The following is a 23058-nucleotide window of genomic DNA, read 5'->3' as shown; positions in this document are numbered from 1 at the left end:
GACAAAGTTTTAGAGCTGGGCTATAAAACTTTCCGACAACATGATCCAATCGGACTTTGTCCGATTGTGTGTAGAGAATTACGATCGGACAAAGTGCCATGCATGCTCAGATCAAATTCCTAAACCAAAGCTATTGGCTACTAGCCTGAACGTAGTCCCGTCGTAACGAAATAACGGCATCACGTTACGTACGATCGGATTTTCCAACAACTTTGTCCGACTGTGTGTATGCAACACAAGTTACGGACAAAATCCGTTGTCGGAATGTCCGACCGTGTGTACAAGGGCTTATAGCAATTATGTGCGTGAACTGGAAAATAACAATAAAGATTTTATTTTAAAAAAATTATGCTGATTAATTTAATTCATGATAATGAAAATGTTATGGCGTAATCTGTGCTAATTTTACAATGAAACAAAAAAATCATTTGCCTTTCTTATTTCTGGTATGTCTGTATTTATAAAGAAGCATTTTCAGGTTATAGCGACAAGTTCTGAACCCTTGCCATATTTTAGCAGGGTAATCCAATGCTTCTAATAAATGAATGCACCGTTGACATTGCTTCTACTTCTTCTGTATCAGTCTTGGAGTACTTGGTGCATAGCTGTCATTAGAAGCTGCCTGTTGCTCTTTTCAGATTGCAGTTCCTTTACCTTTGACATTCTGAGTATGAGATTAATCTTGTTGCAGTGTGTTATTATATAGTCACTCAGCGGATTAGCAGGTTTACTTTATGATTGTTTGTTTGCTGATCTACCTCCACGGTGTTTAAAAGGTTAGCCGCAGCTATTCTCTTTTCTGCTTAACACCAATGCCATGGCAACTACCACATGACTGGCCTCAAACACACTACGGTCTCCACGGCTTCTCTCCCAAGGCTCACATCCACTCTGCCTCATTCATTGCAAGGTTCTCAGGCTCTTAGGACAGTCACTCTGAAGATGCACAGAGCATATCAACCAATACTACCATGTGGTAACAAATATCTGCAGCAGAAATGGGACAAAACCTACTATGATGAGCATAAGAGAAAGGTACGGCATTAATAAAAAAACAAAAAAACAATGGTATTGTAGTTAGTTATGATAAAGGTTCAAACTTTGGGGTTGATTTACTAAAACTGGAAAGTGCAAAATCTGGTGGAGCTGTGCATGGTAGCCAATCAGCTGCTTACTTCAGGCTGGTCAATTAAGTTTTGAGAAAAAAAGGAAGCTGGTTTCTATGCAGAGGTGCACCAGATTTTGCACTCTCCAGTTTTAGTAAATCGACCCCTATGTCTAAACTTTGTCTCAACTAGAGTGCAGACAATCAGCTTTTACATTTTTATTTTCCAAGCTGTGCAGAAAAAAATAAAGATCGGAACTGATTGGCTTTGAGCAGTTCACCATTTAAAGTTGAACTATACTTACCTGCTCCACTACATTTCTGGCCTCATATAGACATTACTTGTGTTGCCCTAATCTTTTTCACCCTTCAAGTTGGCCATGGATGAAATCGATTTCGATGGTTTTTGCAGTCCTGCATCACCCTTGTTACCTTTAAGACCTGAAATCCTGGGGTAGGAGGTTCCAGTCTGCTCCATCTGCCATTGCTACCACTTTGTCCAACAGTGTTCTGGGTCCCACTATGCCCATCTCTGTCCATTTTTACATTTTGGAAAAAGGAATGTTTTAAAATTCTTTAAACGTTTATTTAAAAAATTTGATGGATGAACAGATGTTTACTGACAACTAGCTGAGCAAGGAAGAAAAAAATTAAGTTCCCTGGCTCTCTTTGACCTTGAGATTACATTGAGATACAGACCTGCAACAACATAGAGATCAGAAGCCTTATGCCACGTACAAATGTCTAATGCATGATCGGAATTCTCGTCGGAAAAAGCTGTGATGGTTTTTCCGACGGAATTCGGCTCAAGCTGTCTTGCCTACACATGGTCACATCAAATTCCAATCATTTATAACGCAGTGACATACAACACGTATGACGGGACTAGAAAAAGGAAGCTCAATAGCCGGTAGCCAATAGCTTCTGTCTCGTAGTTGAATCTGAGCATGCGTGATTTTTGGCGTGTCGGAATTGCACACACACGATCGGAATTACCGATAGAAAGTTTTTCCGTCGGGAAAATTGAGAACATGCTATACATTTTTGGCTGGCGGAAATTCGGAAAGCTAAATTCCAATGGAACATACACACATACACATACACACGTATTTTCCAATGAAAAGCTCTCATCTGTCTTTTTCTGGCCGGAATTCCGATCATGTGTACGTGGCATTAGAGTGAAGTCAGACACTGACCTAGAAAGTAATGAAGACATTGTAGTAGTTGACAGCTAGGGAACTAGAGTTTTTAAAAGGATAGGTCATTGATGACAACTTTAATTTAGCAGATTCCCTTAAATCCCTAAGGACATCTTGTGTATTATCTGACTTACAATCCCCTAATATAACCCTTACTCACACAGTTATACAACAAACTTTTTATAGGCCTACAGTTTGCATTTAATAAAACTTAATTAATTACCTTGATCTGATGCTCCCAATATTTATTATTCACAGGGGACTCAGAGCACTTTAGCTGTTTGGACATATGTTGAGGTAGCCATTTTGAGCATGCGCAGTAAAATATCAAAATAGGATCAATTTATTAAGCAGCATGTCTTTGGAGTGTGGGAGGAACCTGGAATACCCAGGGGAAACTCATACAAGCATGGGGAGACAATGCAAACCTAAAGCAGAATTCCAGCCAAAAGTGGATCCTCCACTTATTTTCTCTCTCCCCCTCCCCCCATCAGGTGCCACATTTGGCATCTTTCAGGGGGGGGGAGGGAATGGGGACCTGTTTTTGACAGATCCCTGTCCCCACTTCTGGGAGCCGGCGCCGCAGGGCGGACCCTCATAAGTTTGGCCCCCTCCTCCTTCCTCCGCTGGGCCACTTAGAAAGTGCAGTGAACTTTGCGCATTCGCAGTAGGGAATTCACGGCTGGTTTCCTTTCGTAAAGATGACAGCGGCTGCACCTGGCAGCTGATCTGAAAATCAGCTGGGGTACCGACATTGCGGGCTCCCTGGACAGGTAAGTGCCCATATATTAAAAGTCAGCAGCTGCAGTATTTATAGCTGCTGACTTTTTTTTCCCCCCAAGCAGAACTGCTCTTTACTGGAACTCAAACTGAAGAGGACCCTAGAGTGAGGTAGAAATCTAGAAACATAGAAAAGTGAGGGCAGAAAAAAGACTGAATGGTCCAACGAGTCTGTCCATTTTTATTATACATGTTTTGTATTATTTTTTTTTTTATTAATCTATTTGTGTAAGCATTGATCTATGTTTTTTTTCCAAGCATGTCTGAAACCACTTACTGTTGACTGTCTTACTACCTCTGCTGGAAGTTTATTCCATGCATTAACTACCCTTTCAGTAAAGTAATAGTTTATAGGCCGGTCATAGATGAAGCAAATTTTCATTCCTGCAACCATAGGTTGCAGGAAAGAAATTTGCTTGATTCCCCCGTCAACACAGTGTTGACAGAGGAATCTCTCTTGCGGAACCATTGTGTTCTCCTGGCGGGGGGACAGGGGAAGCCATCCCTGCTGGGAGAACTCAGTGATTATTGCTAGTGGCTATAACAGGCGCTAGCAATAATCACATGTAAAAGTAAAACCTGTCAGGCTAGTCGTACCCAAGTTGATCAATCGATCAACTTGGTTACCTTCAGTCTGCTCATATAAGGTTGTAATGTCAGCCGGTTCCTGCTGAACCAGCAAAGATTTTAATCGTCTATGGGTGGCTTAAAGAGGAAGTAAACCCTGATGAGTTTACTTCCTCTTTCATTCCCTGCAAAGGCAAAGCATAATGGACTACTATGCATCGCATAGTAGCCCATTATGTGTCACTTACCTGACACAGGAGCCAGCGAAGTCGCCGCTGTCCCCTGTAGTCCGCCGCATCCATCTTGCTGGTGGCGTCTCGCAGCTCCGCCGCTGTCATTCGGTGGAGTCACGATGACGTCACTCCCGTGCATGCGCACGGGAGCCGACACGCGCGGCAGATCCATTGTTCAGTGCGCCTGCACGTCGCTGTCTACGGCGCATGCGCCGTAGACAGCGGTGCCTGTCTTCAGGCAAATATCTCCTAAACCGTATAGGTTTAGGAGATATTTCTTGGACCTACAGGTAAGCCTTAATCTAGGCTTACCTGTAGGTCAAAGTGGTTTGTAAGGGTTTACAACCACTTTAAGATTAGTTTTGAACTTTCTTCCTTGTTAACCATTTACTTCACTGTACTAAAGCATGGTGCGAGAGAAAGCATCAATTGGTTGTAGTGGCAGTTCTCATTGCTATTTATACAAAAATGTACAGTGTGAGTGAATTTTCTTCCTATCATCAGGGAAGAGAATGTTCTTTGAAAACAGAACTTTATAGATACTCCTTATCTAACGACTTACCTGTTTAATGACTGCTCGGAATTATGACCAGCTCTCCCCACCCGAACAACGAGCTATACATCATTGTATTGTACAGTACAGTACATTTTTGTTTGTGCTATGTACTTGTGCAAATTAGAACAACGTTATTGAGCTGGAGTCTTGTGTTTAGACCCTTTTTTCATAGTAGTTAAGAATGCTTAAAATGATTACTTGTGGCTCCTCATTTAGCGACCAATCTGTTTAACCAGTTCCCAACCGGCGCACGCCGATGTACGTTGGCAGAATGGCACGGGCAGGCATATTGGCGTACAGGTACATCCATTTTAATATGCCGCCCTGCCATCGCGTGCGCGCCGCAGGCAGCACACTCGCGTGGCAGTCGGGACCCCCGTGAGTCCGGCCACGGGTCCCTGTGGACTTGATCCCCGTGGGGGATCGTCTTACGGGGCGGCTGAACGGGGAGATGCCATTGTAAATAGCATCTCCCCGTTCTGCCTAGCAACAAGTGATGCTGATCTCTGCTCCATGTGATTGGAGCAGAGATCAGTATTCACTAACACAAAGCGCAGCCCCCCACAGTTAGTAACACGCCCCTAGGAACACTTAACCCCTACACTGCCACCCCCTGGTTAACCCCTTCACTGCCAGTGTCATTTACACAGGAATCACTGCATTTGTATAGCACTGATTGCTGTATAAATGACAATGGTCCCAAAAATGTGTCAAAAATGTCCGATGTGTCCGCCATAATGTCGCAGTCACAATAAAAATCGCTGATCACCGCCATTACTAGTAAAAAAAAAAAAAAAAAAATGCCATAAAACTATCCCCTATTTTTTAAACGCTATAACTTTTGCGCAAACCAATCAATAATCGCTTATTGCGATTTTTTTACCAAAATTATGTAGACGAATATGTATTGGCGGGCTAAACTGAGGGAAAAAACTTTTTTTATATATTTTTGGGGGATATTTATTATAGCAAAAAGTAAAAAATAATGCATTTTTTTCAAAATTGTCGCTCTATTTTTGTTTATAGCGCAAAAAATAAAAACTGCAGGGGTGATCAAATACCACCAAAAGAAAGCTCTATTTGTGGGAAAAAAAGGACGTCAATTTTGTTTGGGAGCCACGTCACACGACCGCGCAATTTTTAGTTAAAGCGACGCAGTGCCGAATCGCAAAAAGTGGTCTGGTCTTAAGCCAGCAAAATGCTCCGGTCTGAAAGTGGTTAATGACCTGGTCGTTGAAACGGAACATGGTCGTTAAGTGAGGAGAGCAGGTATTTCATTATTTCCTGTGACAACCTCTTTCTTGGACAAAGACTACTGAAATAGCTAAAGAATCTAGTAGGGTCAGTGTTTCTCAACCTTTTTTCAGTCAAGGCACCCTTTAAAATTATGGACAGTCTCGAGGGAACCCCATTCTAAAATGTAAAGAACTATTCTAATAGCTTTACGCAATCCAGCAACATGCACATGTAGGACACCCATTGTTCGAAGTGATTTATTCTTCCAAAGCAACTACACTTTTGCACACTGGAACTGACTAGTATTCCAATGTTTCTCTTCTCCTCAAATTTCTCTCCATTAGTCAGCTAATGTCACCCCAGTGCTAAGGGAAAGGGGCACAGAAGGCTCAAACAAGGATGCTGTGGAGACCTTCTTATTAACTGATGACGTTGTTGGTTGTTAGGATGCCAGTGTCTAGAAAGTCGTAATGGTGCATAACAGAAACCCGTGGCTTTGTGTAACTAAAAGGCAGGTTTGAGCCACCTGCTGGCTCGTATATAATGATTTTGATAATTTTTTGGGCATTTTGCCAAGGCTCCCCTGAAGAAACCTCAAGGCATCCTGGTTGAAAAAAGGCTATTGTAGTGGCTTATGGGCTTAAAGGGACATCTTTTGTTAAGTTGAGTGGCCAGTCCACTGACTACTACTACTACTACATCTACCATAATTTCTATCCCACTAATCAGGACTTATTACTGTTAATAATAATACTAGTAGCATACATTCCAATATTCTGAGATGGCATAAAGAGAAACCTTTAGCACAAAGTATGAAGACAAGGGACAATCCCCCTGCCACACCTCCAGAGACACAAAGCATGAAGAATGAATGTACAAAATAACTGGTTGAAGCCACACATACCGTTAATTACTCATAATAACAATATTAATTCATTTAGAGATGTAGGTTAGTCTAACACTTTTGGTAGTTCTATGGGAGTGTATTTATAAAATCTTTGCAGAGCTATTTGTCTGGTGAATTCTGTGTGATTGAAAGCAAAGTCAAATGTTATTAGGCTATTTTCTCTCCAGGTCAGACATTATTTATTCATTTATGCAGATTAGAATAAATTAGGAAAAAAAAACACATTATAGTCACTAGTTGGAACTGATGATGATAGTAAATAAATACTTATTTACTATGATCACCATGTCATCTAGGGGCAGTTATGCAGTATTTCCCTGATTAACTCGACTAATTCGATTTTGTCCCAGTTTGCCCAGAACATATGTGCATGTAGTTTCACAGGATAAATAGCTCTGGAATAATTTTTTTATAAATACACCCCTGTTGTATAATTATTTTTTTGTAGAGGGCTATACCCCAGACCAGGAAAAGAGACATTTTAGGAGTAATGAGATTATAGAGGGATTTGGATCCAGTATAGGAGCAGTCCCTCCAAATCAAAGACAATTGGGAGGTATACTAGTAGTAGCTATGGTGTACCATTACTCCTCTCTTTTAGATTAATTTACTAATAGAGTTGAGAATTTTTACAATATAAATTAAACTAATGAAACCAAAAACAGCCAGGCAACCAGCATTTTTAAGGAGATAAGGAGAAGGCCACTTCAGTACTATTAGTATAGGTATCTTTAAGCTGCCGTTCACACTAGTGTTAAGTGTTGTGCATCTGCCATCGCATTGCATGACGACTGAAATTATTCTCTATGGTGCCCATACACATTAATGTAACATGGTGCAGTGCAATTTTTGAAAAGGTGTGTGTGCTTAATTTGGTACTACATAGTGTGTTTTTTGGCCCCATAGACATCAATGTGAGCGTAAAAAATATATATGTACACGAGCTTTTGGTGTGGATTTGTGCTTAACATCCAGTGTTTTCCTCCAGCAGATATTGCTATTTGTTGACCTAAACAGAAATGCATGAAGCATGAAGATGCATGAAAAACACATCAAACGTGCGCTACAAAAACACACTAAAAGACACATGATTATGCAGCAGTAATAATGTGAACCTAGCATTTTGATTCCAGCAGTGCAATTAATAGCATTTTGAAGACTTTGAAACTATGTAGAGACTTTTTTTTCTTGGATGCTGCTGCTGGAAAATCAGTAGCATTCACTCACGCGCAGCGGGATTGATTTACTAAAGGAGTAGCGACTGTTCACTTAGCAAAGTAATTCTTTATATGACCCTTGTTACTTTGTTGCTTAGTAGCGTAGCAGCTATAAACATATTTACAAGTCGGTGTACATGTAAGCAAGTTTCCAGTTGAGTTGCACTAAATAACATACAATTATAGCCAAACAAAAGAGTAGTCAGGGTACCACTCTGTTATGCTACACAAAGCATACAATTACCATTTATTTTTTTCCTTTTGTAAAAGTATCAATGCAGAGATTGCTAAGACATTTTGAGCTGGGGTTAGCGAACTGTGAAGTGAGGTGAGCTGCAGCAAAGTGATTGTAGGCTTGATTACTTTAAAGTAGAAGGCAAGTCAAAACCTAGCTAAGCTTAAAGCTACTCCTACCCCCATTCTAAGCCTATTCTATCCACCTTGTAAATCAGGGGCGTCCAACCTGTAGTCCTTCCTGGGCCACATTGGAAGAAGAGGAATTGTCTTGGGCCACACATAAAATACGCTTACAAGAAGGATAGCTGATGAGTAGAAAATGTCCGGCAAATCAGAAGTTAATGATATAGATAAAGTACCTCTCTGAGTAATAAAACTTCATTTTTTGTAACATTTTTCATTATAAAAGTAAAAGAGGGCAACATACTGTTTTTGACAAACTAACGTATCAATATCTGGTTAGATGGATATAGTAGCAATTCTCAATGAATTCTACAAGTGATCATCAGGAATTTTGGTTCTAATTTTGCCCTTTGTGTGCTTCATCCTTTAAAATAGTTGCTCACAAATATACAGTGCCTTGAAAAAGTATTCATACCCCTTGAAATTTTCCCAATTTTCTCATGTTACAACCGAAAACATAAATTTATTTTATTGGAATTTTTTGTGATAGTCCAACACAAAATGGCACAAAATTGTAAAGTGGAAGGAAAATGATAAATGGGTATCAAAACTTTTTACCAACAAATATCTGAAAAGTGTGGCGTGCATTTGTATTCAGTCCCCTTTACTCTGATACCCCCAACTAAAATCTAGTGGAACAAATTCACCTAATTGGTAAAGAGAGTCCACCTGTGTGTAATTTAATCTCAGTATAAATACAGCTGTTCTGTGAAGCCCTCAGAGGTTTATTGGATAACCTTGGTGAACAAACAGCATCAAGAAGGCCAAGGAACCCACCAGACAGGTCAGGAATAAAGTTATGGAGAAATTTAAAGCAGGATTAGTTTATAAAAAAAAACATTTCACTGAGTACTGTTCAATCCATAATCCAAAAATGGAAAGTGTATGGCACAACTGCAAACCTACCAAGACATGGCTGTCCACCTAAACTGACAGCTTGGGCAAGGAGAGCATTAATGAGAGAAGCAGCACATGGTAACTCTGGATGAGCTGCAGAGATCCACAGCTCAGGTGGGAAAATCCAAATCTGACTTTTTTGGTATAGTGGCAATAAGAAAGCCATGGTTGAAAGAAAGCCATGAGAAGTTCTGTTTGCAGTTTGTGAAAAACCACAAGGGGGGGGGGCAGAAAATACGTGGAAGAAGGTGTTCTGGTCACATGAGACCAAAATGTAACTTTTTGGCCTTAAAGCAAAACGCTATGTGTGACGAAAATCTACCACTGCACATCACCCAGAACACACCATCCCCACCGTGAAACATGGTGGTGGCAGCATCATGTTGTGGGGATGCTTTTCTTCAGCAGGGACAGGGAAGCTGGTCAGAGTTGATGTTAAGATTGATGAAGCCAAATACAGGGCAATCTTAGAAGAAAACCTGTTAAGCCTTGTACACACGGTCGGAGAATCCGTCGGAATGCGTCTTATCGGGCCGTGTCGTCGGATAATCCGACTGTGTGTGGTATGCATCGGACTGATTCCGTCCGAATCTCCATCGGACCCAATTTTCCAACATGTTGGAAATATTTTCCGACCAACTGGTTTGATCGCACATACTCTGATCATGTGTAGAGAATTTTGATCGGACCAAGTGCCACGCATGTTCAGATCAAATTCCTACATCAAAGCTATTGGCTACTAGTCCCATCGTAACGAAATTACATCATCACGTTCTGAATGATCGGATTTTTCAACAACTTAGTCCGGCCGTGTGTATGCAACAGTTTCGGACAAGATCCGACGGGCAAAATCCGACTGACAAAATCCGACGGATTTGGTTGGCAGAATGTCCGACCGTGTGTACAGGGGCTTGGAGTCCGCAAAAGACTTGAGACTGGGGCGGAGGTTCACCTTCCAGCAGGGCAACGACCCTAAACATACAGCCAGAGCTACAATGGATTTAGATCAAAGCATATTTATGTGTTAGAATGGCCCAGTCAAAGTCCAGACCTAAATCCAATTGAGAATCTGTGGCAAGACTTGAAAATTGCTGTTCTGTCAGATTTTGCTCTCCATCAAATCTGACAGAGCTTGAGCTATTTTGCAAAGAAGAATGGGAAAAATGTTCACTTTATAGATGTGCAAAGCTGGTAGAGACATCCCCAAAAGACTGGCAGCTGTAATTGCAGAGAAAAGGTGGTTCTACAAAGTATTGACTCAGGGGGCTGAAAAATACACGCCACACTTTTCACATATTAATTTCTAAGAAAATTTGAAAACAATATATCTTTTTCCTTCCACTTCACAATTATGTGCCACTTTGTGTTGGTCTATAAAATCCCAATAAAATACATTGAAGTTTTTGGTTGTAACATGACAAAATTTGTAAAATTTCAAGGGGTATGAATACTTTTTCAAGGCACTGTAGATGCTGCGGAAAACTGATGACATGAATAAGGCGTGGTGAAAAGTGGGATATTTTTCTTTGAAAAGATAAAACTTTTAAAAGTCCAGTCAAGAGATACTGTCAAATTATCAGAAGTGGGGGTGACGCTTGAGGAAGATACTACCATGAAGATTGGAGGAGCTCAAGGGATTCAGTGACAGTGAACCAGCTTGTCTAGTGAACGCGGTGATGTATAACACGTACGACGGGACTATAAAGAGGGCAGCAGCCAATAGCTTTCGTCTTGTAATTTATTCTGAGCATGCGTGGCACTTTGTCCATCGGAATTGTCTACACACGATTGGAATTTAAATGATCGGATTTTGCTGTCGGAAAATTTTAGATTCTGCTCTCAAACTTTGGGTGTCGGAAATTCCGATGGAGAAAGTCCGATGGAGCCCACACACGTATTTTCCGACAACAAGATCCGATCGCACATTTTCCATTGGAAAGTCCGACCGTGTGTACAGGGCATAATACTTGCCATACGCTATATGAAAAATCGACTAAAATTCGGTCATTTAGATAATTCGTTCGTTTTCAGACAGTTAATGGGCACAAAATCGATAATTGTTGGGACGTTATTGAGCCGAAAAACGAAAAACAAGTTTGGAAATTTTCTGCCGAATGAATAATAAATCCGAACTTATGTAAAAAAACGAACAAAAAATGCATTCATTTATGTCCACTGAACGATTTAAGGTGACAGGAATCCAACACTTCCAGGAGTATTAGATCCTAATGTCTGCAGTCGCCAGGCCAGCAAGCATTTCAATGCTGCAAAGTAAAATAAGTGAAGCATAGAAATAAAACTGACTGCAACAATGCAATAAACAGCATATTCATTATTAATAAAAAATCATGTCCTGTTTTAGGTGCAGTCTGCCAAGCCGATGGTGGATACTAACAGCCCTCACACATATGTTCATCTTAATCTCAAACTGAAGAAGCTAAAGGTAATTCTGACTGGATGTTATTTTCCCTCCTTGAGCTGGTATTACTATTACTATACAGTGTATTTCAACTATCCTATAATAGGCATAGAAATCTCTTTTTTTTTATTTTTTCATTAAAGTAGAACTAATGGCAAAACCTTTTGTAAGCTCGAAGCTCCAGTCACACTTGTACGCTCTTAGACCCTCTCAACCCCCTTACACTTGTATGTTCTCAGCCCCCCTAACACCTGTATGCTCGCAGCCCCCCTCACACCTGTATGTTCTTAGACCCCCTCACACCTGTACATTCTCAGCCCCCCACACACACACCTGTAGGCTATCAGCCCCCTAACACCTGTATGCTATCAGCCACCCTCACACCTGTATGCTATCAGCCCCCCTCACACCTGTATGCTATCAGCCCCCCTCACACCTGTATGCACTCATTCCCCCTCTCACCTGTACCCTCTCTGCCCCTCTCACACCTGTACGCTCTCATCCCCCGTCACACCTGTACGCTCTCAGCCTCCCACACACACCTGTAGGCTATCAGCCCCCTCACACCTGTATGCTATCAGCCCCCTCACACTTATATGCACTCAGCCCCCCTCTCACCTGTACACTCTATGCCCCCCTCTCACCGGTACGCTCTCAGCCCCCCTCTCACCTGTACACTCTCAGCCCCCCTCACATCTGTATGTTCTCAGCCCCCCTCACATCTGTATGCTCTAAGCCCCCCTCACACACACACACACGTACACAAGCACACACATATGCACACAGACATACACACACACATGTGCATAGGCACACACTCGCATATATACACAGACACACACACACACACACATGTACGCATGAACACAGGCACACACACACATTTACACATGAACACAGGCACACGCACATATGTACACAGACACACACATGTACACATGCACATAGGCACACACACACAGATATGTACACAGGCACACACATATGTACAAAGACACACACATGCACATAGGCACACACACATGTACACAGACACACACATGCGCACACACACATATGTACATAGACACAAACATTTACACCACCCCACCCCCGTTCCTCTTCAGTTGTACATTAGTCCTTACTTGAAAAGTGCTGTTCCAGATCCCAGCTCTTGTGCAAAACACATGAGAAATGCACATGCTGGAATTTACCAGAGGTGGCAGCAAAGAGCTCAATGTCAGTGACACAGTAGCAGCTGCTGACTCGCACACATTCTGAAAGCCAGCTCAGCCCGGAGCTTTCATGCACCCCTCCCTGCCTTCTCTCATCCCCACCAGACACCCGGGCCCTTCTAGACTCTCGGCCCCTTGCAAGTGTGTGGGCTGTACCCCCCTGAAGGCAGCCCTGCTCACAGCATGGGGTCCGGTGCATCCCTGTTCTCTGATTCAGGTGCAGATCAGGTCTGAATTTTTGCCTGAATTTGGTACCAAAGACGCACAGGATCTAACTGATTGCTTGACGGCGGCAGAATGGCTCCCCTGTGCGAATCGCTGTAGCTGTACAGGGGCCGCTTTAAGGGGTATGGGGGGGCGCACCCACCCGCCACGGTAATGAGGAGCCAATGCGCATGCCCAGGCAGCCGCGATATCTGCCGGGCACATGTGATCGCTCCTGACAGAGCCAGAAGGAGTATCTGTGTATGTAAATACACAAATGCATGTTCTGACATGGGAGAGGAGACAGATCGTGTGTGTTCCTAGTATATAGGAACACCGATCAGTCTCCTCCCCTGGGCAGTCCCATCCCCCCTCCCACAGTTAGAACATACTGAGGGAACACAGGTAACCCCTCGATCGCCCCCTAGTGTTAACCCCTTCCCTGCCAGTGACATGTATACAGTATTCAGTGGCTATTTTTAGCTCTGAAAAAAGTGTCCGATCTGTCCACCGCAATATGGTTTCAATTTTGTTTGGGTACAGCATTGCATATGTCAATTGTCAGTTAAAGCGACGCAGTGCCGTATCGCAAAAAATGGCCTGGTCAGGAAGGGGGTAAATCCTTCCGGGGCTAAAGTGGTTAAATGTGGACCCGGAGCTGTGTGAACCAGCTCCATTGAGAGGCGGTCACATTCTTCTGTCATGCAAATTGGATGCTGGGAAATCCACATCCAATTTGCATATATGTGAACCAGTGGTGGCTGGTGGTTTCTGCAGCAAACAACCCCCTGCAGAACCCTTACACCCCCCCCACCTCACCAGCAGCCATGCATAGATTCATGCAATGCATGAAAACATACAATACAAACAATACATAGAGGGGGGTGACTGGAGAGAGGGGGCGGCAGCCGTGTTTCCTTAATGCATGGGCCGCCACTGGTGTGAACCCAGCCTAAGAGTCATTTTGCATCTTGTCACTTCCTGTCCCATAGCCAAAACAGGAAGTGAGAGAAAATCCCTCCAAAATTAGGGAATCCCTGGTTTTCACTAGACTTATGCCAGAAATTCTGCCAGCAAAAGTCAAATGTGAGCTTTTGGTCAGAAATTCCGACCGTGTGTATGATCCGTCTGACTTTTTCTGGCAGAATTCCAGCCAGCAAAAGATTGAGAGCAGGTTCTCTATATTTCGGTTGGAAAAAGTTCCTATCCGAAAATGCGTTAGTCTGTATGCAATTCGGACGCGCAAAAATCACTAAAAAGAATATCTCCTAAACCTGTACGGTTTAGGAGATTTTCCCCTCGCAATGAGCTGCTGACTTCAGCGGCGCATGCGCTCTGGGGATTCTCGGATAAAAGTCCGGCAGACGCCAGACCCTGCCGGGAAGAAAACTCCCATGTGTATGCATGGGAGTGACGACACCGTGGCTCCGGCCACTCACAGCGCCGGAGCCGCGATACCCAGAAGACACGACGAGAGAACATGTCATCTCCCTCGGCGTGGACCGAGTGAGATGCCAGCGCCTCGTTCCAAGGTAAGTATTTCATAATGCGTGCATACTAGCTCATTATGCCTTTTTCCTTACAGGTGTAAAAAAAATAAAAAAATAAAAAGTCAGCGGGTTTACTCCCGCTTTAAAGCGGTTCTTCACCCTAAAGGGGAAGTTCCGCTAATCTTATCCCTCCCCCCCTCCGGTGCCACAATCGGCACCTTTCAGGGGGGAGGGGGGTGCAGTTACCTGGATAATCCAGGTAACTGCACCCACTTCCGGCCAGACCGCCGCAGACCCCCGCAGACGCTCCGCCCCCCGTTGTGTTCTGGGAAACACACAGTTCCCAGAGACCATAAGAGACGCGCAGCGCGACTCGCGCATGCGCAGTAGGGAACCGGGCAGTGAAGCCGTCATGCTTCACTTCCCGATTCCCTGACAGAGGATGGCGGCGGTGGCAGCAGCGAGACGAGCGATCGCTCGTCATCTGCCGCCGACATCGCTGGAACCTGGGACAGGTAAGTGTGATTTTATTAAAAGTCAGCAGCTGCAATATTAGTAGCTGCTGGCTTTTAATATTTTTTTTTTAGGTGCAGCTCCTCTTTAAGGTTAAGCTCATATTATATGGTTTTGGTAAATCTGAAGGAAAAAACATACAGAAAATTGGATAGTGTGTATCCAGCTTAAGTCTCTCCGTTGGAAGATGTCCCCTCTATTCCTGCTCTGGTGACAACCCAAACTTTGGATTTCTTTCACTCTCACATTTGGTGATAATGGGCAGGACCAATAGAGACTGTGAATTTCCCGAAAGGGGGTACAGGCAGCAATAAAACCATGACAGATGTTCTAATCCTGCTCCACTCTATTCAAAAAAGTAAAAAAGTTTTGCCTTTAGTTATACTTTGAAGATGAGCTGAACTGAGATGATTTACCATGTTATAAAGAATAATCAGAAATGTTAACTGTGCCTAAACAGTACCCTAAGGCTTCATGTATACAGGACGTTTGAAAACCTCTTCTGAATGCTGGAAGTTGACAGCTAGTAACCAACAGTTAAAAATGTCAGTTTTGGCACTTTTACATGCCGCGCTTAGCGGCGTTTTTCATAGATAACCTTAGTAGCCAGTCCAAAATGCCCACAATGCTGGAAAATCAATCTCTCTGAAAATTTTTCCCCATTGAAAACGCAGATAAAAAAAACACATATAAACGTGGGTTACCGCGTTTAGATGCGTTTACAAACTGTTACAAGCATTTTGCATTTTAAATACCACTAAACTACCGTCCTGAATGCAATAAACGCCTGAGTGTACATGTACCCATAAGATAACATTGAGGAGAGTTCAGGAGCTGCCAAAAAAAAATGCCCAAATGCTCCTAAACGTCCGTTTACCAGCTGCATGGTACATGAGGCCTTAAAATGTAAATTTTTTCTGAATTTCTCCTAACAAATAAGCAGTATACTTAGTGGGCTGTGAGCGTGCCTAGACAGTCCTGTGCCCATACCATCCAACTCGCTGAAATGATAATGAGGGACACCTTTTAGCACACAGTATGTAACCAAAAGACACATCCATACCACAGCCCCATTTACACTTATAGCGCACCTACTAACTAAAGAGCAGCTGGTGGAATTGATTCTGTTTCCCCCTTTGTAGTAGAAACATAGCCAGGCGCACAGTATGTTCTTCATTCGTTCACTGGTTTAGAAAACAGTCTAGGGAGCATGGGATACCCCAAAACTGTACAACTTGAGGACTCTCCAAGTTCTGGCTGCAAAATGGCTAATTCCTAATATGTAGTCGCTAAATCTCAGTGAACTCCTTCAATACTCCCAAGCTCAAACCAAACAATATATCAAAAACTATATATCAATAAACATGGGATATACCAAGGAATTAACATATATTAGTGACTGCACAACAGCTCATTAACAAAATAGCATCTAGCAAAAAAAGCTATAGCATAAAAAAACATGTGAGCATAAACAAGACTAAACATAATCTATGAGGGCATAGATACATAAACTCAATAATAAACTGTCACCAAGTGACTAGTGACTAGTAGGTTAAATATCTACACAAAGTGATAGCAGTTTGATTAATACAGGGATACATAGATCCATCCCTTGGTGTTGTGGGAGCTCAGCCTGGATACGTAAAGTGAGATGGCTCAATTCCAAAGTCACAAAAGTAGCATTTGCTAATGATACAATGATTCCCATGAAATTTACAGGCTGCCACGCCAGCAGATTTTACAATTATTGCAAACTTAGACAACGGGGAAGTACATGTGAGCTGTTCATTCCTATAATCAGAGCTCCTCCCCAGCATAGAGTTAGGACGCTGTATGATCCACAAATTCCAGATGGGCAAACACACAGTCCGGGCCACGACAGGCCAGCCAGTCAAAATGTTGCTCCTGTAGGCATGTGAACTCACTGTCAGTAGGCTGGTGCCAATCAGGGAAGGCTCAGTCGTGGCTCATGTTGAACTCCATAAGAGACACTTATGCCCTCTACACACAGTCGGACTTTCCAACGACAAAATACGTTTGATTTTTTCCAATGGATTTTGGCCCAAACTTGTCTAGCAAACACACGGCCGCACAAAGTTGTTGCAAAATCCAATCGTTCTGAACGCGTTGATGTAGAACACGTACGAGGGGACTATAAACGGGCCAATAGCCAACAGCTTTCATCTCGTAATTTATTCTGAGCATGCATGGCACTTTGTCCGTCGGAATTGTCTACACACGATCGGAATTTAAACGATTGCATTTTGTTCTCGGAAAATTTTAGATCCAGCTCTCAAACTTTGTGTGTCAGAAATGTCGTAAATGTCGGAAAAAGTCCGATGGAGACCACACGCAATCTGATTTTCTGACAACGCGATCCGATCGCACATTTTCCGTCGGAAAGTCAAACCGTGTGTACGGGGCATAAGTCTCAGAGATATGCTGCTGGCGTTGCTCGTGTTCACTCCAACTTCAGCAGTGTAGATCCACATATGTCTCAATGTACTCAATGAAAAGTCATTCTGAGTGTTTCTGAACCTGTAGCATGGAAGCTACAGTCTACGCGTTTTGCCCTCTTCCTGTTATTGCAGGCTTCCTTAGGACCACCTATCACCCGCCAATTTATAGGCTATTGTTCCTGCAATCCCACCTGTAAACTGCAGGTGGCACCCTAACAGCTAAAACCATGGAAGTGCATCAACATGGTTAGCAATCAATTTTGTATAGCTTCTGATAACATAATGTATGTGGAGATGAGCTAATGTGGAGGAAAATTAGTCAGCCACAGTAACAGGTAACATGATCTAAAGTCAATATAGATTCTTGAATACTGATTCAATCGTAATCTCAATTAACTTGGGATCTAGCATCATCCCAAATGTGTCTCAAACACAAACAAGCTATTAAAGTAGCAGTAGTTTTAGGGTTTGACATGTTTGGTTATGTACTTATTCAAAAAAAAAACTAATTTATAATAATTTACCAAATTTTGGGCAATACATTATGATTTTTATGCACTAAATGTAACATTTTATATTAGTTATGCTAATATCATGGACATAAAAAAACTGCAACTGCCAGAATTTTATTTTCAAGGGTCTCTGCTTTTACAAACTATTTGTAGCGCATACCCCCCGGAGGGGCCACTGGAAGTGACCCAGGTCTCCCTTACCTGTGCATCAGCTGCCAGTCCTAAGTAGCACAGGCTCAGTCTAGGGGATGTCTTTTTGTAAACGTATTGCAGTAATTAAACGGGAGAGAGTGATTAGGGTGCAGAATACTCCAAAAGCACCATCAGGCACAGAAGAAGAGATTCTGAAGCAAAAATCCTTCAGCAGAAGTCTTACTTAGAGGTAGAGGGGATGGCCAGTCCATCTGAGACTCTGTAATAGCAGTCACAGTCCTCTGAACAACCCTCCCAAACATTTGTAATCTCCCCAGCCACTTTCTGGGAGGCCCCTCCCAGGGATTGGCTGATTTCAGAAAAATATTCTTAACCCAGTGGCTGACCCTCCTACTGACCGAATCTAGAAAACAGATTTCTACTCAGCTGGTACAGCACCACCAAAAATTATATTTATCCAGCCTAGGGCAGGACACTATATCTATCATGTTTGGGAGTTTTAACTAATCATCAGGCCATTTAAACAAGTGTGCATGGAAAGCAAAATGGCTCTGACAGAGAAAGGGAAACTATTGGATACTGCACATAGCTAAAAAAAATACACAAAGCACACCAAGATTCATATTAGAATACATATGCCTCTTGTATTGAGACAATATTTGCTTACTCTGGAGTTCAGCTTTAACTGAGCCAAATTTTACCCACTTGTTTATTATATTCCAACCAAACAATAATTAAAAGTGTGCTATCCTTGTGCTAGGTATAAGTTAATAAATAACATAAGAGTCACAATAAAAGTGTATTAAAAATTTGATGAACGCATCCCAAATTGACATATCTGTGCAAATAAAGTCCATATAAATTGTGCAAACACAGTGCGAAAAATGTTATAAAAAATATATACAGCTCTTCACTTTTTCCACATTTTGTTATGCTACAGTCTTATTTCAAATTGATTAAATTCATTATTTTACTAAACATTCTACAAACAATACCCCATAATGACAACGTGAAAAAATTAAAAAATTTGTTTGAAATCTTTGCAAATATATTAAAAATAAAAAACAAAAAAAATCACATGTATATAAGTATTCGCAGCCTTTGCTCAATACTTTGGCACCAATTACATCCTCAAGTCTTTTTGAGTATGATGCTACAAGCTTGGCACACCTATTTTTGGGCAGTTTCTCCCATTCTTCTTTGCAGGACCTCTCAAGCTCCATCAGGTTGGAGCGTTGGTACACAGCCATTTTCAGATCTCTCCAGAGATGTTAAATCTGGTTCAAGTGTGGGCTCTATCTGGGCTACTCAAAGATATTCACAGAGTTGTTCTGTAGCCTCTTCTTTGTTATCTTGGCTGGGTGCTTAGGGTCAGAGCACTCTGGAGCAAGTTTTCATCAAAGATGTCTCTGTACATTGCTGCATTCATCTCTCCCTCGATTCCTGACTAGTCTCCCAGTTCCTGCTACTATAAAACGTCCCCACATGCTTCACTGTAGCATAGCTCTCAACTGTCCCTGATTTTGAAGGACTGTCCCTGATTTGGAGCAATGTCACTCTGTCCCTCTTTCCCCATCATTTGTCCCTCATTTTTGTCTGATCTATATAGTTGTATATAGAGTGCACTTTTTATCTTTCAAAAAGTGTTTCCTAGCGCTAAACCTTTTATCCAAATTCTAAATGGCTGCATTTGTAAATTTTAAAAGCCAATATAAAGGAATAGGAGTGGTAAAAAAAAAGCTCTTTAATTAACCTTTTTTTTAGGTTAATTCTCCTTTAAGGGGGTGTGGCAGGGATGTCCTATGCCTACATACATTTGCTAGTAGGTGTCCCTCATTCCCATCTCAAAATGTTGGGAGGGATGCTGTAGTGATGGCATTGGTCAGGTGATGAGCGGTGCCTGGTTTCCTCCAGATATGACACTTGCCATTCAGGCCAAAAATTTCAATTTTTGTTTCAACAGACCAGAGATTTTTGTTCCTCATGGCCTGAGAGTCCTTCAGTAGTGATGGACGAACTTCCGACGGGACGTTTCGCGAACGCGAAATGCGAACGGACCCAAACGTTCGCGAAACCGACCGTTCGCCGCGGGCCCCATTGACTTCAATGGGAGGCGAACTTTGCAAACCTTCATGTCGAATTTGCGGCCACGTGGTAATTATTAGGGGGTAAAACGTAGTCCCACCATCTGGACAATGACATAATACATGTATGAGGTGAATTTGGGATCGATAACTACAAGCATTTTTATTTTATTTGGGAAATTGTTCTAACAATTCAGGACTATGGAGCTAATGAAGGCAATGGAGGAGAGGGAAGGTCAGGGACCAGGGTAGGCAAAGAAGAGGGTGCAGGAGATGATCACCAGCAGCGTGACATACCGGAATGACACATGCACCGTGATAGAGGCATCTGACAGCAGCACCGTAATACAGAGCACTGACAGCAGCACCGTGACATACAGCGCTGACAGCAGCACCGTGACATACAGCGCTGACAGCAGCACCGTGACATACAGCGCTGACAGCAGCACCGTGACATACAGCGCTGACAGCAGCACCGTGACATACAGCGCTGACAGCAGCACCGTGACATACAGCGCTGACAGCAGCACCGTGACATACAGCGCTGACAGCAGCACCGTGACATACAGCGCTGACAGCAGCACCGTGACATACAGCGCTGACAGCAGCACCGTGACATACAGCGCTGACAGCAGCACCGTGACATACAGCACTGACAGCAGCACCGTAAGCAGCCCCAGGAGGAAGTCAGCACAGCACAGGGATGGTGTGATCCCCTCATAATAAGAACCCCCAGGAGGAAGTCAGCACAGCACAGGGATAGTGTGATCCCTTCATAATAAGAACCCCCAGGAGGAAGTCAGCACAGCACAGGGATATCATAAGCAGCCCCAGTAGAAATATGACACCGCTCAACCTCTTCAAAGAGGAGGGTAGGGGCATATAGTACGGTGTGCTTTTTTGGGTCAAGGAAGTGAGCCAAATGAATTAAGAAGGTCTGTGTGCTTGATTAAAAAAATAGTTTATAGACATATACATGGTCTACTGGTCACATGTGTTGAATTCCTCCGAGATCCATGCCTCATTCATTTTTAGAAATGTGAGGTAGTTAACACTGTGGTGAGCTAGGCGAGTACGCTTATCGGTCACAATCCCCCCTGCTGCGCTGAACGTCCTTTCGGACAGGACACTGGATGAGGGGCAAGCCAACAGTTCGATTGCAAATTGGGCAAGCTCTGGCCAGAGGTCAAGCCTGCCCACCCAGTAGTCTAGGGGTTCATCACTCCTCAGAGCGTCCACATCGGCCGTTAACCCAATGTAGTCGGACACCTGACGGTCTAGGCGTTCCCTGATGCTGGATCCGGATGACACCTGTCGATGGGTCGGCTGAAAGAATGACCTCATATCCGAAGTCACCAACACATCTTCAAACCGGCCTCTTCTTGCAGGCGCTGTTGGATTGGTACCCGCAAATCCTTCTCTGGGAGTGGGAATTGCTCCTCTGCCAGCGCACGCAAAAGCAGAATGCAGCATTTCTCGAAGCAAGGCCTGGAAGTGCTGCATTCTGACAGCCCTCTGCGACGGCGGTAACATTTCCGCCATTTTGTGTTTGTACCGGGGGTCTAAGTACGTTGCCACCCAGTACTGGTCCTTGACCCTCATGCTTTTTATACGGGGGTCCCTATTAAAACACTGGAGCATGAAGGCCCCCATTTGCACTAAAGTGGAAGCGGTGTGGTGGCCTGGCTCCTGCTCATCATCCAGGATAATGTCGTCCTCTTCATTCTCCTCTCCCCATCCTCGCACAACAGGGATCCCAGAAAGGTTTAAAGCATGCTCTTCTTGCTCCTGCTCATCCGCCCCGGCACCATCCTCCTCTGACTCCTCATCAGACTCCTGTTGTTGACTTGTCTCAGATAGAGTAGCCCCCCCTGGGAATTCATCCAGCATTGCGACTTCCTCATCTTCCCGCTCCTGCTCCTCCACAGCCTGATCAATGACACGACGCAATGCACGCTCCAGAAAGAAGGCATAAGGTACCATGTCACTGATGGCGCCATGGCTGCGACTGACCAGTTTGGTGATCTCCTCAAATGGCCGCAGAAGTCTGCATGTGTCGCGCATGAGCAGCCACTGGCGCGGTGAAAAAAAACCCAGCTCCCCAGAACCGTTTCTTTCGCAGAGTTCATACAGGTAGACGTTAACTGCACGTTTCTGCTGGAGCAGCCTATCAAGCATATAGAAGGTTGAGTTCCATCGCGTCGGGCAATCGCAAATAAGACGTCTGACCGGCAGATGGTGTCGCCGCTGAATGTCAGCAAGGCGAGCCATGGCCGTGTAAGATCTTCTGAAATGGGCCGAGATTTTCCTTGCCTGCCGCAAGATGTCCTGGACCCCAGGGTATTTGACAAGGAATCGCTGCACGACCAAGTTTAAGACGTGTGCCATGCACGGCACGTGCGTGATTTTGCCCTGTTTCAATGCGCTAAGCAGATTGGCACCGTTGTCACACACCACTTTACCAACTGTCAAATTGAGCGGTGTTAGCCACTCATCTGCCTGTGAACGCAAAGCTGAAAGGAGTGCCGGGCCAGTGTGGCTCTTTGCTTCCAGGCACAACAGACGCAGCACGGCATGGCAACGTCTCACCTGGCATGTGGAATAGGTTCTGGGGAGCTTGGGCGGTGCAGTGGAAGAGACGCTAGCAGCGGAAAAGGAGGAGGCAGCTGAGGAGGAGAGGGAGGAGGATGGAGTAGGAGGAGGAGAAGAAGAGTCAGGCCTGCATGCAATCCGTGGCGGTAAAACCAAATCTACACGGGTGCCACGGGTTACATGCTTGACGGCCGTCAGAAGGTTCACCCAGTGGGCAGTAAAACTGATATACCTTCCCTGCCCGTGTTTGCTAGACCACGTGTCTGTGGTCAGATGTATCTTGGCACCGACACTGTGTGCC

The 23058-nt window shown here is 43.7% G+C and overlaps 1 protein-coding gene across 1 annotated transcript in view; it reads left to right on the top strand.

Annotated features, from left to right (window-relative positions):
* Window positions 1-816: 816 nt before the first annotated feature.
* The window catches only part of CFAP97D2 (CFAP97 domain containing 2), a 52550-nt gene continuing 30308 nt past the window's right edge, over window positions 817-23058 (top strand). Inside the window, exons 1-2 of the mRNA XM_077482699.1 lie at window positions 817-1035; window positions 11480-11560. Coding sequence (XP_077338825.1) covers window positions 832-1035; window positions 11480-11560 — 285 coding nt within the window. The 5' untranslated portion in view covers window positions 817-831. The remainder of the gene's footprint in view (window positions 1036-11479; window positions 11561-23058) is intronic.

Source organism: Lithobates pipiens, unplaced genomic scaffold (assembly GCF_037356315.1).
Source record: "Lithobates pipiens isolate NorthernLeopardFrog02 unplaced genomic scaffold, aLitPip1_a1.2 Scaffold_16, whole genome shotgun sequence".
NCBI lineage: Eukaryota > Metazoa > Chordata > Amphibia > Anura > Ranidae > Lithobates > Lithobates pipiens.
The sequence above is the reverse complement of the archived record's forward strand: the minus strand, read 5'-3'. Positions and strand labels throughout refer to the sequence as shown.